The following is a 17,350-nucleotide window of genomic DNA, read 5'->3' on the forward strand; positions in this document are numbered from 1 at the left end:
ACAAAGTGGAAGAGCTCACTTGACACTGTCTTCCGTGACGATTTGAGGACACTTTCTTCGCTATGCCCTTGGCTAAGGCAGCATCTGTGAGAACAGTTGAACAGAGGACACAAGGCAAGCCCAAGGAGAGTCTATCAACACTTCTCGAAAGTGTTTTCCACTGGAACACAGATTTACTCAACTATGGTTTCCAGTTCTACAATGTACTTTTGTCTTGAAACACTGGGAAGGTCACTGCAGTGTTCGAGGCACTGCACCCAAAGGCTGCACTTATGTGCTGAAATGTGTGTGCCAAATTGCATAGCAGATCATAACAGAGAGGTGCGAAGTTAGAAATAATGAGGAAACAAAAAATCCAATGTAAAACCAGAAATACATTTTTTGATCATCATCAACAAAGTGTTTAGACGTTCCTACAATGCTTGGCTCTCTAAGACGAAGCCATGCAAGGTGATGATGGAATGTTCAAGTCGAAGTAAAGGCAAACACTGACGTGTTGGATTACATGGTGCTGTACTCGTGGTAAATGTGGCAAGTTGTATTGAGTGCATTGACTCCCTTAATTTGACGCTCTGTCCCTGCTACTTTCCTGTCACGAATGCTATGGCACACAGAGGTGTGCATGAGATTGGTGGTGGGAAAGTACTGATCACACAGCAATAAAGAAAAACAAAGTGCACAACATTGATTAGGATTATTGTTGTGGCACAAAATTGTACACAAAGAGCTGTACAGTTTTGAAAAGTGCAAGCCTCTTAATTAAAGGGGTCCTAAACCACAACTTGGGCTTGGCGAAAAAACACATTCAGTGAATAGCATACGCTGCTGTGTACACAGTCGTACGTAGCGCATGGAGTTCACAAGTGGAGCATGAAGTCACCTTTTTCGCCTACACCCTCTCTTCAAACAGAGGCCATCTCCTCACCATTTTTGAAGCTGCTGGCAGCTGCCATATTTTGTCATTTAGCATATTCTCACAGATGGCTGCTATTGTCCAATTGCTGACATCAATCAAGAATGGTATTTTGATCAGTGCGCTTCTTCCTACTGCTGCTGCATATATTAATTGACACAGTTAAGTAAGCAGGCTCAAGTAAGCAAAATTATGCATTTCGAATTAAAATAAGAATTACTGACATCTAGAAGATGCTGTCTGTTGTTGGCTCACACTAGGCTACGCTCGCCCACGTAGAATGCTCTGGCCACACTGTTTATCAGAAGCAGGGGGGGGGGGGGGGGGGGGTGTCGTAGCAGTCAAGTTTTGCTAAGTTTAATTAGTTTTCAGCACTCAACCTCCCTCAAAACTTCAGCCCAGACCACACACAAGCTATGCCTGCCGTGCCTCACACGGGACACAAGCCAGCGTGCACTCACTCCCAGCTGCTCTTGGCTAGACATCTTGACAGACATCACTTTGTATTTCACTATTTATAAAGCTTCAAAATGCGCAATTTGAATTTGTATACTATCCCTGCAGAACAAAGATGGTTTGCACCATGCAGCACGGCCAGACTGATGCACACAAACAGAAGCGTGCACTCCAGCCTTGCCATGCACATAGCAACTGCCCTACAGTTAGGGTGGCTACTACTTGGTGCATAACTACATCTGTTGCCTAACGTAAATACTGCATTTGCTGTGGGGTGCTACCTTGAGCACACTCACCGTCGAGATATGTTGATAACTGTGTGCTTTGATTGGTCTATGTCGCCGATAAGAGCCGGCCCAAGTGGCCAAATCGTACTAGAACAGGCATAGCCAATCTGGAGTACGCAGTGCTCTTGCACATACTCCAGACCCGCCATTGGACAGGTCGTGTGCTTCTCGAGTTGCACACCTTCAAGATGAGTTGCCTCAAGGGGAAGTATTCTCGGAGGATCCCCTTCTGCGATACTATTGCTTTCTTGTGACGTAGTACACGGCGCATTGTATGATTTGGGTGGTATAGCTCAACCAGCCAATCAGTGTGCACTGAAAGTTATATTTCTGAAAGTGACCATCCGAGAAAACGTCCCATGCTCGAAGCTCACTATGTTACAGTACGAGTACGAGTACGGAGTGCGGCATTCATCATTGAGCTGATGCACGTGCTGCCAACATACTTGCAAGAGAAGATGACGTTTCATTCAAGCCTCGTAAATCGTATGATTGCACTAGAAATAAGTGCTAAAGAAAATGTGCTACTCATGCCACTTGGTACCAGAAAGAACAGCCACATGCAGCTATCAGTGCACTATAGCACAGCAAAGTGATGGCCAACGTTACTACAATAACAGCGTCCGGAAGCATGTATGTGTTGCCAACAGCGCCCATCATTTCCCGCTGAGATAAATAACACAACACTCAAGCCAGTTGACATAATGTCATAGGCAGGACAGCGTAACCAGCACTGCCCAGGTCCTTCGGAACAGAGGTCCATTGAGGAGGAATGAAAAAGATAAATGTTGCGGTTGCAGTATGTATGCTCGTACTAGGTCTTGCTGAGAAATTCTTTCAGAATATATTCCTGGGAGGCACAATACTCATCCCAAGGCATTTTTGAGGTTTCAGAGAAAGGTGGTTCAGGGCTCTTTTACGTTCTGTAAGATGGCAGGTTTTACACTTCCATCTCTAAAATGTTATTCATTTAACTCTGTATGTATCAACCTGTGAGGTTGAAAGTTGCAAGGAAGCGTTAACATTAAATGACAGTGAATAACACATGTTGCCAAGGCCCAACTGAAAAAAGCCCAAGCTCACCTATGTTTGGATTTTGCCGTATGTCAACTACCTCCAGGACAATGTTGTTGACCAACAGATTATGCAAGGCAGAGGCACCAGCATTGCCCACATTGCAGCTCTGAAGGTCAAGTGCTGTCAGAAAACAAAAGGTAATCACTACAGCGGATTCCAAATAAACAACATTTACTTAAACGAAATGACGGCTTCAACTTTGGTTGGCCGCCCATAGACGCAATGTTAACAAACCTTGGCTAAACAAAGTGCATGTTTTGGTGAATGCCAGTTAAGTGGAACTTGAACTGAAATTAGCATCTACCTCATCCCATGCATAGCCATGGCTGCACTGGAAAAGTAGATGTGTATCAACCCACAACTACCTTCCTCCTGTGCGCTTGATCGCTGTTACCACGAGCTCGCTGCCCTCCCCCCTTTCCCCTTCCTTGCATGGGAAAATGGCACTTATCAAGCCACCATGCTTCTAGGCCCACCTTCGCACACTTTCAGTTACGCCCAAAGCATACTATGTGCGTGGCGCGATAGGATCGTGTCGCACTTCTACTATATACAGAACATGCTGCTGCTCCCCTTTGGCCGATGCTCTAGGTCATGCAGCTTGCAATTTGAAAGGTGCGGACGCAAGCAGCCGCTTGTAATTGAACCATTTGACCATCTGCGTGCACAGAACTTTCTATTTATTGTCTCTATATATTCTTGCGGCAGCAGTAAAATTTTGTTATATTGATATCTTCTATAAACACACTTCGTTATACTGAGGTTGTAAATACATGGTGTTCTATGGACAATAATTTATCAAATATTAAATACTTTACTACATTGAGAATTTTGTTATATTGAGGTTTAACTGTAGCAGGTCTTTTGAGCAGTTGACTCGAGGACTTCGTCCACAGATATAACGTTGGCATTATCATGGTATTACTATGCACAAGTTTGGCTACCCACCCTTGAGGCAGAGGTTATCTGTGAGAGCTTCAGCCAAAGCACAGATGCCCTGGTCTCCCAGTGGGTTGCGACACAGGCTGAGTCGTCGAAGGCCGCGCAGCGAGTCAAGCGCCAGAGCTCTCTGGCGCAGCACACCCTGCCACAGTGCCCCCTGGCGACCAAGGCTTTGTTGCCGCAGGAGCCAGTTCAGCAGGTCGGCCTCACTGCTGCCCAGTCGGCAGTCGCAGAGGCTGAGTACACGCACGCTCTCTTTCTCACATAAGGCACGGCAAAGCACTGCAAATGAAGGGCACTTCGAATGAGCCTACCCTGGCCATGCACAGCTATGGAGGCGATACAAGGGCACAACTAAAGCTACAGTTCACATTTCCTCATGAAATCACACCCTTACAACACTATACAGCGTAATTTGCTGTTATAGAAATAGCTCTCTTCTTGGTCCAGACTGTCACTGCTGATGGCCCTGCACGTGGTTAGTTGATAATGCCCGTGCATGGGCATGTTGGAGTTGAGTGATCTGTCACTACAGGGTTGCATGTGACAGCACTTGTTCCCCTACCACGACCTTATAAAGAGCCTCCTTTTCTGTGTTGTGATGCTGAACCCCTTTACAATTACATTTGAAGGCATAAAACCAGATGCTTTTGCTACAGACTAGTCAATTGATCAATTGGCCAACTACTTGTCAGCCCATTGCCACACACAGTGCAGGCTCTAGCACACCTAAACATGTAAATGCTGGGAAGAAATTAAAAAACATTGGGAAAAAAAGAAATAGAAGAAAAAAACAATGTGCTCTTCAGTCTTTCTTTTTTCATACAGAGAAAGCGCAAAAAAAATAAGCGAGACAAAAATTTGCATGTGCAGACAACTTATAGTTGCCATTCTCCGCAGTTCAGCATACTGCATGTATTCGAGAAGCAATGACGACAAGAAAATGGCAGCACAGTTTTCAAGTGTCTACATTATATACATGCTTTCAGTTTCGTTTTGAAAATGTAACATAGCTTTTAAATGTAGCGGAATACAGGACGTCCTTTGAGTTTTGGTCCAGGACTCGCTTCTGGAACTATGCGAAACATATTGAACCGTCAACTTGGTGGCAAGGCTTTTGCATTAATCAACCGCTGACACCTATATATATATACAGCTTCTAGGCAGATACCTTCGTAATCTGCCAGTTAGGAACAAACCTGGTTCTTGTTTGGAAATATATTCATAAGCAGCTTTGCACCAGGCTCACAAGTAAATGTTTTTGAAGACTCACCTATGTGCTATCAAATTTTAATGTGGAAGCAGCCGCGATCGACACTAATATGAGTGTCCAGTGAGAGTGATTTGGAAACTGAGTGACCTTTTTCTCAGTTATGAGATTAGCAATCTTTCGTAGATGAGAACAAGGTGCTCATTCCATTGTCTGCCTGTTCTCTGCATAATTATTGTACATATTTAATGATGGAATAATAAATATGATCTATAGTTACAGGAGTTTCAATTTTATTGTGATAGCAATTATATGGACACTCCAGGTGCACTCCTGCTGTCACCGTCATCATGATGCTCAGAATAAAGTCCAAGGGCATTAACATTGCCACCGCACACCGTAAGCTGTATATGCGAGTGAAAGCGTGCTAGGGTGAGCTGACAATTGTGGCTAAATCTTTTGCGCATGCAAGGGAGGAAGGAGGGGAGGAAGTACACCGTCTTCTATCGCGCGCAAGGCAACGGGGGGGTTCTACTCCGGCAGCTGTGGTGCACGGTGCGGCTGCATGGGCTCCATCATGGAAGCGATCTGTGATGGTGACAGAGTGCACCGAGCGCTGATAGTTTCGTAAGTGCTGTGTTTTTGCCGCTTAGTTCGCGTTGAAACGAGAGGCAGCACAAAGGTCAATTCACTTGCTGCTGCTGCCGCACTTCCTCCCTCCAGTGTTTTGACAGCAAGTTGCCGCGGTCATCGAGTGAGATGTGTTCAAGTTTGCTTGTGCATGCGTGACAGCATGCATGTTAATTTAGTTAGTAAGCAAATGTTTACAAGTTTATAGAGCCGATAAAACTACTACCCTTACTTCGTATAGCTGTCTGCTAATTTGCTTTGGCAACCAATGCTTCGTCTTTCGAGTGAAACTGCGACCTTGTTTCTCAACATTTCTAAGATTTCCTGGAAAAATCAGACAGAAACCGGTCTTTTTCCTCGTGCTCAAAATTTTTGGAAATTTTGCATCCCTAAGTGCACCACACTCTGTGAGAGGTCAGCTCAAAGACACTAAGAGTCACTCAACAGAAAGAGGCATAGGAGGACCATCTGTTTAAGATCTCTGTTATAGATGATGTGACCAGGTTAGCCAGACTACCAAGTTGGACAATAAGGTGGTACAGGGGAGGCTGCCAGGTGCTATAGAGAAAAGAACTGTTCAATGGGTAAAAGAGGCATTATCACAGCATTCTTCAAGACCCTCATTTGCATTTCTTTGATGCAAAAAGGCTGGTGGTGAAAATGACAGCCATGCTTCACTCTTTCAACTTTGCACTAAAAGAGTAGCACCAAGATGTCACAATGGTTCCCGCAAATTTTGTGGCAATTTAAAGTAGAATGAGCAAATGCTTTCAGTTAAGTCTCTGCTTACTTTTGAAAGAAATGTACTGTTTCTTTATTGATAAACATTCAATTTAGCCTTGCATGTGATGTCACTGTCACATTAATTTCTACCTCACAATGCACACAAGGTAAGCACACACTAGCCGAATTCAACGGTGCGCTCAATACGCTGGCAACTTGTCTTGTGGAACTTGTAGCACTGATAAACATGCCAGGATATTGACACAAAAACATTTTACGGACATGCTTTAAACATGCTTTGCTTATTGCTACACTTTAGCAACATCAATGAGGTCACATCAACCATCCAGTAGCATGACTTCACCCTGGCTATCCCAGCAATATAGGAGCAATAGGTAGCTTGAAGAAACAGTACAAGGTTATAGGCAGCAAAATGTAACACACTTTGAAGAGAATTGTCTCGTTTTTTACCTTCCAGACCTTGCTTGCCAAGTGAGCTTCCATCAAGAGTGACAGTTGTAAGGGACGCTGATGTGCAGACACCCTGAAAAGAGGAATGTTTACACACTTTAGTGAGCAGCCATAGCATACCACTGTTATGCATTTCTTAAATGTGCAACTCATTTCAAAGTTTTTTTAAACGCATAAATCAAGGTTATCTAAGTGTTTATAATGACATATGTACATTGTTTATCTTTTCCTTGTGACCGTTTCTCACCAGTTAACGTATGTTATAAAGTTATCGCTCAGCGCAAGACACACCTTCATGCATTGGAACTTCCTCAATTTTGAAGCAATAAAATGACGGACACCGACCAAAAGAAGTACTAAAAAAGGATTTTATCTAAAAGACGTTTTGGCTTCCGTACAGAAGCCTTGTTCACAATGGGATGAATGAAAGTTCATGTCAACCCATTGTGAACAAGGCTTCCATAGGGAAGCCGAAATGTCTTTTAGATTTAATCCTTTTTTAGTACTTCTTTTGGTCAGCATCCATCGTTTTATTGCTTCATGCTTCATCCCGACCAGACGGGCTTCCGTCGAACCCTTGACTTCATCTTCCTCAATGTTGCCACCGATTCTAGAGCAAATGAATCTTGCCTCATCAGATTGTGTGCATGACTTGAATAGTGGCATACATTCTGGAATGAATGCAAGCCGCAGTGATTATGCTGAAATGTACGATTAGTCATGTATAAACAGCTGACAAACTTTACAGAAAAGTAAGATTTTGACAACCCACGATTGAATGTGCTCACCGCTATCATTGTGCCTGTTTATCTGGGCACAAGTTCGCCCAATAAAGATTTCGTTTTGTGACTTGCAGTTGTGCCACTGTTTGCTTCTTCATTGTCACTACAATGTGACAACAATATACTCCATATCGCACTATAAGGCCAGCGACTGTTTCAGAAAATTTGCAGTGCCTTGTCTTGCCTACACATGTTCTGCTACCAAGAAAGTCGTGTGCCTTGAGCACTTTATAGGCCAAGATACCCGCTGACCTTCCCACAGGAGGCCTTGCAAGCTTGTGCAGTGTCATCAGAACGTGACGACAGTCCCCAAAGACTGTTTCCTCGTTTGACCCCCCCCCCCCCCATGGTTATCATTGTTGTTCCTGCGTACCAATTTTCATGTGGCATGGCGAAGTAAATAAGTGCTAAACCACATTAGTACTAGTACCACTTTCAACTGGTGCAGTTATCTTTGCAAAACCCACCGCACAAAGAGCACAGCAAGACATTGGTATTAACTAACATTCACCAATTGATGCAGCCACAACAAAGGAATGCAGCAGAAGGTGCAAAGAAACACAAGGCTGCTATGAAAGGGGATTCCCATTTCATCTATGTAATCTCGATATCACATGATCTCAGACATTGTATTTCTCAAAGCCCAGGTGTAACTATGAAAAATCCCATCATAAAGCTCAAAAAGCAGAAGTATATAGAAAAACTGTTAGACAATGAAATTGACGTTAATTAATTTACAATAAAATTGAAACTGAAAAAAAAAAAAAACTGCAGCTGACAACAACAGACAAAACAATCAACGACCTTAATAAGTGCATTACCGACTTAGAGGTCCATTATCAGGCCCTCATGCCTCTATGCCAAGACACTACAGACAACATCAACTGAAACAACTCACCTAGTCACGGCGTTAGAGGCCCATTTTGAAGCTGCCAAAGACCAATCCTGCTGCAATAACCTGATCTTCTATGTAATTTCTGATCCCATTACAAATGAAACCTTTACTCAGTCTGAAGAATCAATAATTCAGGTCACTTACAAACCGACATCAACCCCACAGATATAGAACGGGCACATCGCTTAAGAAAACACACCAAAGATCAAAATCGCCCAGTAATAGTAATATTCGCACATTGGGAAATGAAAGACGCCCTTCTGTGAAAAGGCCGAATGCTGAAAGGAACAAACTATAGTGTAGCAATCATCCCGCTCTCTACAAAAAAAAGAATCGACCAAGACTTGCATCCAGAAATGATCTTTCATTTTCTGCAGTCTTTACTAACACACGCAGTTATCTTCAGAAGCATGAGCTTGTATCTAATATCATATCATCAACAGGCAGCAACTTGCTCATTTTAAAAGAAACTTGGTTAGACAATGACGTCACTGATACTGAAGTTTTGGCCAAACTACCTAACTTCCAAGTTTATTGAACTGAAGGCGTAGGCACAAGGGGCGGCGGTGTTCTTGTAACAGTTCACCAGCAACTTTTGTGTTCGTTTATTAACATTGCATCTAAACTCGAAACACTATGGCTATTATATCACGCATCGCCAATTACAGTGCTGCTGGGGGTTTGCTACAGGCTTCCCCATGCCACTCCTGAATTCTGTGGCGAGCTCAATAACAACTTATGACAACCTACCCTAATGCCTCTATCCTTCTTTTCGGCAATTTTAATTTCCCAAACATAGACTAGAGCAAGTTACCATATTCTTCAATAGTAGGTCCCGCAGAAGGAAGGAATTTTTCTTTCTTTTGTTCAACATTGAAGGTCACATGCCGTGGGTTTCATCCACAATCCAGAGGCCTAAGCTATCATCTTCATTTGGTATTGATGAAATTAACTCTAAACTTGTAAGAAACAAGAGAGACATGGCTGCATCATACTTGTCCTTACTGTACTCACAGGCACTCTCTTCAGGAAATATGCCGGGTGATTGGAAAGTGGGAAAGATCGTTCCGGTCTACAAAACAAGTAACAGGAATTCCCCATTAAATTATCGACCCATCTGACTAACAAGTGCGCCGTGAAAAATCATGACACATATCATCTACTCCCAAATTATTGCCTTCTTGGACTGTAATCACTTTTTTCACTCTTCCCAACATGGTTTTTGGAATGGTTTCTCTTGCAAAACCCCATTAGTTCTTTTTGTTCATGACTTGCATACTAACCTTGACACCAATGTACAGATTGACACAATCTTTTTGGATTTCGCAAGGGCATTTGATAAAGTATCCCACCGAAGCTTACTACTAAAACTAAATGTTTAGCTTGGACCCTAATATCCTATTCTGGATAAAGGAATTTTTGTCTAATCGCACACAAATGGTTTAAGTCAACAATAACCTATCAAGCCTCCTCCCAGTAACCTCTGGCATGCGCCCCAGATCTGTTCTTGGTCCCCTGTTATATTTAATATATATTAATGATTTACCTAAGTGTGTCTCCTGTAATATATGCTTGTTTGCAGACGACTGCGTCATCTACTGTTCTATAAATAGCTCTTCTGACCAAACTGCTCTCCAGAATGGTCTTAATAGTGTCTTAGAATGGTGCAGCAATTCGCTGATGACCCTTAATGCCAACAAATGTAAATTTGTGTCCTTCTCCCGTTATCACAATGCTTTCTTCTTCCCATATACAATTAATAATACACCGTTAGAACCAGTACATCCTATAAGTACCTAGGTGTAACCCTATCTCATGATTTATCTTGGCGCACACAAGTCACTAGTATTATTTCCGCAGCTAACTAAACCTTAGGTTTTCTAAAATGGAATCTACGGAGTGTCCCACCAAGTGTAAAATTACTAGCATATAAGTCACTTGTCAGGCCGAAACTAGAATACACATCAGCCATCTGCAACCTGCATCAAGCATATCTCACCAACGCATTAGAATCAGTTCAAAATTGTGCTGCTAGATTCATTCATACCTCATACTCGAAGCAATGAAACGACATACACTGACCAAAAGAAGTACTAAAAAGGAATAAATCTAACAGACTCCGTGAACTTTCCTTCAACCCAATGTGAACAAGGCTTCTGTAGGGAAGCCAAAACGTCTTTTAGATTTATTCCTTTTTAGTACTTCTTTTGGTCGCTGTTCGTCGTTTCATTGCTTCATGCTTCATCCCAACCAGACGGGCTTCTGTCAAACCCTCAACTTCATATCTCATACTCATACCATGTCAGCGTTTCATCCCTGAAATCCGAAACCAGCTTGTCAATGCTTTCATGTCGACGTTGCATTTACAGCCTTTCCCTGTACCACAAGTTCTTCTTTTCTTCCCTTAATCAAGAGCCTTATATCACAGCAGCAGCACATACATCTCATCGCACCATCCATCCACTTCGAGCAGCATGCCCACGTGTTCGAACAACCACCTTCACTGGCTCCCTTTTTCTTCTGAACCGCCACAGACTGGAACGGCCTTCCCCCCCAGCATCGCGACTACCACTGGTCCATCTTCATTTATAGAACTTGTAAGTGACCATGTTGTTAAATAATTATTTCTCACAATGTTTTTGCTGTTTTATAAAAACCAACCCCTTATGTAATGCCCCTGTGGGGGACCTTTAAGGTAATAAACTGAACTGAACTGAACAATCCATCATATTGTGGCAGTACTTTGAAATGTGTTCAAATAGAGTTTTCTAGAAACAGGCCACAACGGCATGTTAATTGCATGTTAGGCTCAGTGTTGTACATGTCTATGTCAAAGACAGTGCTAGCTAGGTGCCTATGACTATGAATCTTTGTCACCAATGGAAGTTAAAGAGAGAAAAGAACAGATTAATTGGATTTTAGGCAGACTCGAACACAGGAAACTAATTCACCTGGCATCACATGACTAGAACCCCTGAGCACATTACCAGCCAAGCATTCACCAGTTATTTCAGCACCAGTCAACAAATTAATATTGACACAAGCCTCAGGCAGACTGCATGAAGTCCACAATGTTAATGCAATTGCCCATGGCTGCACAGTTGTTTGCCACACCAAGCACAATGCGCCTCCGTCAAAGTGCTGCATGCACAACATATGCAATGCCAACGTGACACAGGGCGGGTACAGTGCAGCAATTCCTTACGCACGGTTACATTCTTTTCTTATCATTCACTGCTCAGAACTTGTTGATCTTGGTGATAACATGGGTGGAGCACCATTTGGACCCCTGGCGACGCATGAAAAGAAAAAAGAATTGGAGTAGAATTGTTGCATATGTCGTCCCAGGTTTGCTGATACTCATACCAAATGATGCACGCAACATGTCATTCATAAATGATCTATTTTGCATGCCATTGTGCATGAAGAAAACATGAAAATAACCTTATCATGTAGACCAAGCTAGCCATACCGCTGACAGTTCTTGTAGGTGAACCAGCGAGAAGGGAAAGCCAATGAGCCCCAGCGACCTAAGCCGAGTGTTGTTCTTCAGCTGCTCGGACAGGGCTAAACAGAATGTCTTCAGCATCTCTGGTGTGAAAAGTGCAGGCACATGGATGCTCTGCTGCATCTTCTGCACGAGTTGCAGGCGGCCAACATCAGCTGAAAGGAAAACACCCTTAAAGGCCAACTGTAATGAAATTATAAAAGAGTAGTTTGAGAGAGTGTATAAATACAGAGATAATGATGAATTACATTTTTTAGGGCAGCAGCCATACAAGCTATTTGCCCTCAAATAAAAGAACTGCGTATATGACTGAGCACAGACACACAAGCTAAGCTTCCATAACAATTCCCATAGGATTTCCCAGTGGTTCTTAAAAGCTTTATTATGAGGTACTATGGGTTCATCACCTAATAAAATCATGGGGTACACTGTATTCGTAGAAGAGGGCCTTAAAGTGCATTTGTCTACATTTTTCTAGTACACAAGTTATTAAAATGCATAGATGCAGTAAAAAACTTGCCACAGTGCTGGCATCTCGGCAATGGGCTATTTGCTAGAAGATTCCTATGAGTCAGTCTTGTACGCCCTACTGCTAAATGACAAAGAATGATTTTGTAGCATCTATCTCTGAGGCGACAACTGAGCCATTTACGCAAAACACGTTTCATAAAGTAATGCTTATTATGCTCTTGCTGCCCTCAGAGCAGCTGCCAGTCATGTAGTATTGACACCTTTAGGGCACTTTTGTAGTACTGCCAGGGCAAGGAAATATTGGATATATCGATCTCTTTTGTACCAGCTGCCAGAGAGTCTACTTTTTCACTTCCAGCAATAAGACTGGAAACACAAGAGAGACCAACGTCTAAGCTCAAGTAGTGACCTTTATCCAATTGACCATGTATGTTCTTCAAAAGATTGTTTTTTATTGCACAGGTCAGCATTAGAGCCCGAAAAGAACTTAAAGGGCTCTGGAGCCGCACTGACTTCGAAAATTAGTCACATAGTGGCTGATGTGTAGTACAATGAACATATACAGCAAGAAATAATTTTTGGAGTGGTGCAGTAATACGAAATTTATAGGCCTTTGATGAATTACTGCGCAGCCGGCGCTCTTTCTTTCCTCCTTGCCCTGTACTCTCATTAACTCTCTTCAGTGCAGTGAAAGCTGCTATGGGTTGCATCAATGCACCAGAAAGACTTTTCCATCGACAGCCTTTCTAGCACTCCATGCGACACCGATTGAAGGAAGCTTCACAAAAGGTTCAATGGCGCACAATGGATGAGCTCCCCCGTATTCTTGAAACACACAGTAGGTTCTCATCATGTAGGCACTGTCATCCCTCGTCAACCAACCAATCGACAGCTTTTTACCTTGATGACATCATCTGGAACACCTTGTACCACAAAACGGGTGAAGGAAGCATCGGAAAGGCCAGGAGCAAGCGATTGTTTTTACAGTGAAGCTGCATATGGCTAGCCAATTCGTCCGTCTCTCACCTGTGCGCCGAAAACTCCCCCGGCGCAACCCTATGCACATGCGCGGGGAAAAAAAAAAAAGGAGAGAGAGAGAGGCGCACGATTAGCCAACACCACCAAGATAGCACAATGCCTGTTTACTCCAATCCACGACGCCATGCTACCTGGCCCGAAATTTCCATTGGTAAGGCTGGCATGATGAAAGCGGTGGCGTAAAAATCACTGTTGCCTACTCGGGAGCATTCTTATTAGATTCTATGGCAGTCAGGCCAGGTAACATGACGTCCTGGGTCGGAGTGAATAGGCCTTGCGCTACCTAGGTGGTGTTGAATTAGCTGCGCCAGTAGTGATGTTGCTTTTTCTTGCAGCCGAGAGCGAGCGCAGCAGCTTCTCTCCGGCTCTGAAATGATACGCTACGCGTCATACATACTCCTTAGGAGCAGGCAGCTTTCGATCAGCAACACCGCAAGCAGAATCGGAAACGAGCTCTTCTACGCTGTGCCGATGCTGCAGATCGGGTACAAGAACGGGCTCTTGCAGTCGAGTGCTAGCAGCAACTGCATACCAAGGATCCGGCAGCCTACCAAGCTGCCATTTAATGAACTGTTGGGATTAACCCAGTGATAAACACCCATGCCGCATGTTTCGGCTTTGCTGGTGAACCATCTGTACAGAGTGCTTGGGCGGTGATTTTTTAATTTGTGCCATCCCCACGATGGGTAGCGCTGCCACTTTGCCAAAGATGATCATTGGCATTTTGTACATGATGCATGTTTATTGAAATGTGTAAAGAAATGTTAAAGCTGGCTCGGGGCCCTTTAATGAGTAACTAAATATGATGGATTTCTGTGTCTTAATGTCCGGGTTTACAGAGTTGAATTCCCTGTTTTCTTTTGTTCAGGTGTTTCCATGTATCGTGCAATGATTTTGTATTGTCCAGAAATGATTCATGGTTTGAGAAGTTAGGTGTAGAAGACCAGGAGCATAGCCAGAGGGGGAGGCACATTGGGAATGTGCCCCCCACCCCGAAATTTTTGTGTACCAGGATGCCATTTACTCAGCCCCCTTCCCACATCTGGTCAAGCGAGTGCCCCACTCCCCAAAATTTCCTGGCTACACCACTTACAAAACATGAGAAAAGAAAAGAAGCTGCACAGGTGTCCTTTTGGTGTCCATGCTTTACACATCTAGCCTTTCAAACCACAAATTATTACCAACTAGTTCAGCATTCTGTTCTATTATGGCAGGCTTTCTTAAATGATCGACAGTCTACTTTTCATGAGATTAGGAGCAAGTACATTAAGCAGCTGTGTAAAAAGCACACCAAAGCAAATGTGCTAATCTATGCCCATTGTCTATAGCTGTCTCACACGATCTGTCATAGGCCACTGTGCGACTGCACTGTTCTCGCTTTGTAACAGACTAACAGTGAACCCGAACTATTTTCCCTTTTTAAGGTGAAAGGCTTAGGTCTCTAGGTTTCAGTCACATTTTGAGGTAGAGAAAATATCACGTGACCCAAGGAAGGTTAGAAGCAAACCAAAACATGTCCAGCCGTGCATAAGAGATAACTAATGATTAGCACAGTTGATTAATACTTGATCAGAGATTGGATTGAGATGTACTAAGGAGGATTAAGATAATTAGTGTGGACTAAGGTGCATTACGGTCGATTAAGGTGGATGAAAGAGGATTAAGGTGGATTAGGGTGAATTACAGTAGGCTTTTCAAGGCATTCACCTATGCCTCCCTTAGGCGATAGCAGAGTCCTTCAAGGACTCTGGCGATAGCTAAGGACACCTGCGACATTTTTCTTTGTTTGTTACATCTAAATTACAGCTTTGGCTGGTGAGGATCATTTTGGAATACATTTTTTTTTCTCATATATTAAGCAGGCATTTATTATTAAGCATTTGCCTGTTTAATATTAATGTGATATTATTACATTTACTCACAGGAGGCTTTCCTCATAGTTATATCGTGGGCATGCTTCTGCAAGAGTCATAGGTACGACTCTCACTTTGATTAATCGCTGAAAATTTCAACGTAGTAAGATCAGCCCGCTAAGCTTTTGAGACAATAAGAAACAGTCGATGCTAGGTTTGTCGTCCATAAACTTAGTGATAGAGAGGGAGTGTGCGGTTCGTGAGCTCGTTTTTCATTTCTTAAAGAGAATCTCTGCTCTACTAAAAACGCGTTACGCAGTAGTCTTTTTCCTGATTGAGAAGCAGCGATGAACCTAGCACGTAACATTTTACAAAGCTGTTAATGCCATAGACAAGTGCAAAGCGATTTGTAGGTAATTAGGCAGTAAAAAGCTCGCAAGTGTGAAGAAAACCATGCCGTCTAACGATCACATACCTATGAGCTCGGGGTAGTCGCCCAGAAATGATGATTTGAAGACGACAGCCTCCAGACTTTTGTCCAAACGGATAGCCTGCAAAAGCGGCTTCCATTCATCGGCCCGAATTATGTCCACACACAGATCGAGCGAGGAATCATTGGGAATTTTTGACAACAGAGTGCGACGACTGCACACGTAAAAGTTGTTGCACTGTTCCTTGTAAACAGTTCTAAAACTGGGCACTGCGGCTGAGCGCCCCGAGTGGTTTTTATGTAGCTGAGCAGCACAGTCAGCAGACATTTCGAGACATAAACCGCCCGCGTCCACAACACGATAACTCGGATTTTCCACCAAAGCAACGATTCAAGCAAACCGCGACACACAGCACAATAAGCGTCGATGAGGTTTACGAACATCACAGCAATGGAACACAGACATACGTAGAGACGCGCCAGCATCGGAGTAAAATATATCAATAAATATATTTTGTCATTTTTCTGACTAAAAAAAAACATCTTTTTTTTCTTTCAAAAAGACTTAATTAACTCAGCAATTACAGCCAAGAACAAATTAGTAACGTAATAAACGTAAGAGGCAAACGTCACTGAGCACGTGATTAGATACTGTGACGTACTTTGGTGCGCATGCGCATCACCTTGATATAAGACAAGGCCTGTCGAGAATCTCTGGAACTTTCTAGACTCCTTCCCTGAGAATTCGTCATTCATTGCGTTGCGGGCTGCTTGCAGTTATATTGTAGCGCCTTGTCAGCTGCAGCGATATTGTGTCGAATCCGTGAACGTCAGCGCGCACTGTAGAATATAAGGTAAGCATTCCTACATCCTATAGAATCGGATTTGACGCTCGTGTGACGCCTTTTTTAATCAAGCGTTCAGTAGCGGTATACGTGCCTGCATCACCAAACTTGGTGCGGTAAGACTAGTTGTACTCGGTAATTTATCTAACCGTAATGACGATGTAGTTGTTTGAAACAGGTAAAGTAGGTCCGATTCAGTATTTCATCACCGATTCCCTGCTGCCGGCATTTCGGATTTTGAGTTAAGCTGCAACTTGTTACTATACCCACGAGGTTTCTGGCTGGAGAGACTTGCTCATTTCTTTTGTGTGTGCAGGAAGCTCCACAATGGTGAAGGAAACCGCCTACTACGACATACTCGGCGTGAAGCCGACCTGCACGCAGGAGGAGCTCAAGAAAGCGTACCGGAAATTAGCATTGAAGTACCACCCAGACAAAAACCCTGCGGAAGGTGAACGGGTACGTTTGCGGAGGAGTGCCACACACGAGTGTGGCATTTTTGTGACCCTGTTCTCGCGGGAGCGCGATGTATCAAAATCGATAGTAGAGAAGCCACTTGCGTCATCATGTGGGATATTATGCTTGTAGCTCTATGATTATGCACATGCTCCTATGGTACCACTAGCTAGCGGCGACGGACAACACTCTTCCGTGAAAGCTGTGGGAAAGGCGCGTTAAAGAACTCCAGGCCGTCAAAATTAATCCGGAGTCCCCCATGACTCGAGGAGGTCAGTGCCACGTTGTTTCTGTGTCGTTCTCGTATCGCGATTGTAAGCCGTCTCTAGCTTGCTTGCTAGTCGCCATGTCTTGCTGCTTTGA

General features: G+C 43.5%; 2 protein-coding genes across 2 annotated transcripts in view; one reads left to right on the forward strand and one right to left on the reverse strand.

Moving 5' to 3' along the window:
* LOC126532263 (uncharacterized) overlaps positions 1-16,161 on the reverse strand; it is a 73,737-nt gene extending 57,576 nt beyond the window's left edge. Inside the window, exons 1-6 of the mRNA XM_050179923.3 lie at positions 15,732-16,161; positions 11,859-12,049; positions 6,710-6,782; positions 3,682-3,957; positions 2,740-2,853; positions 20-84 (exon numbers count right to left, since the gene is read on the reverse strand). Of these exons, the coding sequence (XP_050035880.2) occupies positions 20-84; positions 2,740-2,853; positions 3,682-3,957; positions 6,710-6,782; positions 11,859-12,049; positions 15,732-16,014 (1,002 nt within the window). The 5' untranslated portion in view covers positions 16,015-16,161. The remainder of the gene's footprint in view (positions 1-19; positions 85-2,739; positions 2,854-3,681; positions 3,958-6,709; positions 6,783-11,858; positions 12,050-15,731) is intronic.
* Positions 16,162-16,375: 214 nt separating this feature from the next.
* The window catches only part of Droj2 (DnaJ heat shock protein family (Hsp40) member A4-like), a 35,529-nt gene continuing 34,554 nt past the window's right edge, over positions 16,376-17,350 (forward strand). Inside the window, exons 1-2 of the mRNA XM_050180090.3 lie at positions 16,376-16,540; positions 16,848-16,990. Coding sequence (XP_050036047.1) covers positions 16,859-16,990 — 132 coding nt within the window. The 5' untranslated portion in view covers positions 16,376-16,540; positions 16,848-16,858. The remainder of the gene's footprint in view (positions 16,541-16,847; positions 16,991-17,350) is intronic.

Source organism: Dermacentor andersoni, chromosome 5 (assembly GCF_023375885.2).
Source record: "Dermacentor andersoni chromosome 5, qqDerAnde1_hic_scaffold, whole genome shotgun sequence".
In the NCBI taxonomy this organism is placed as follows: Eukaryota; Metazoa; Arthropoda; class Arachnida; order Ixodida; family Ixodidae; genus Dermacentor; species Dermacentor andersoni.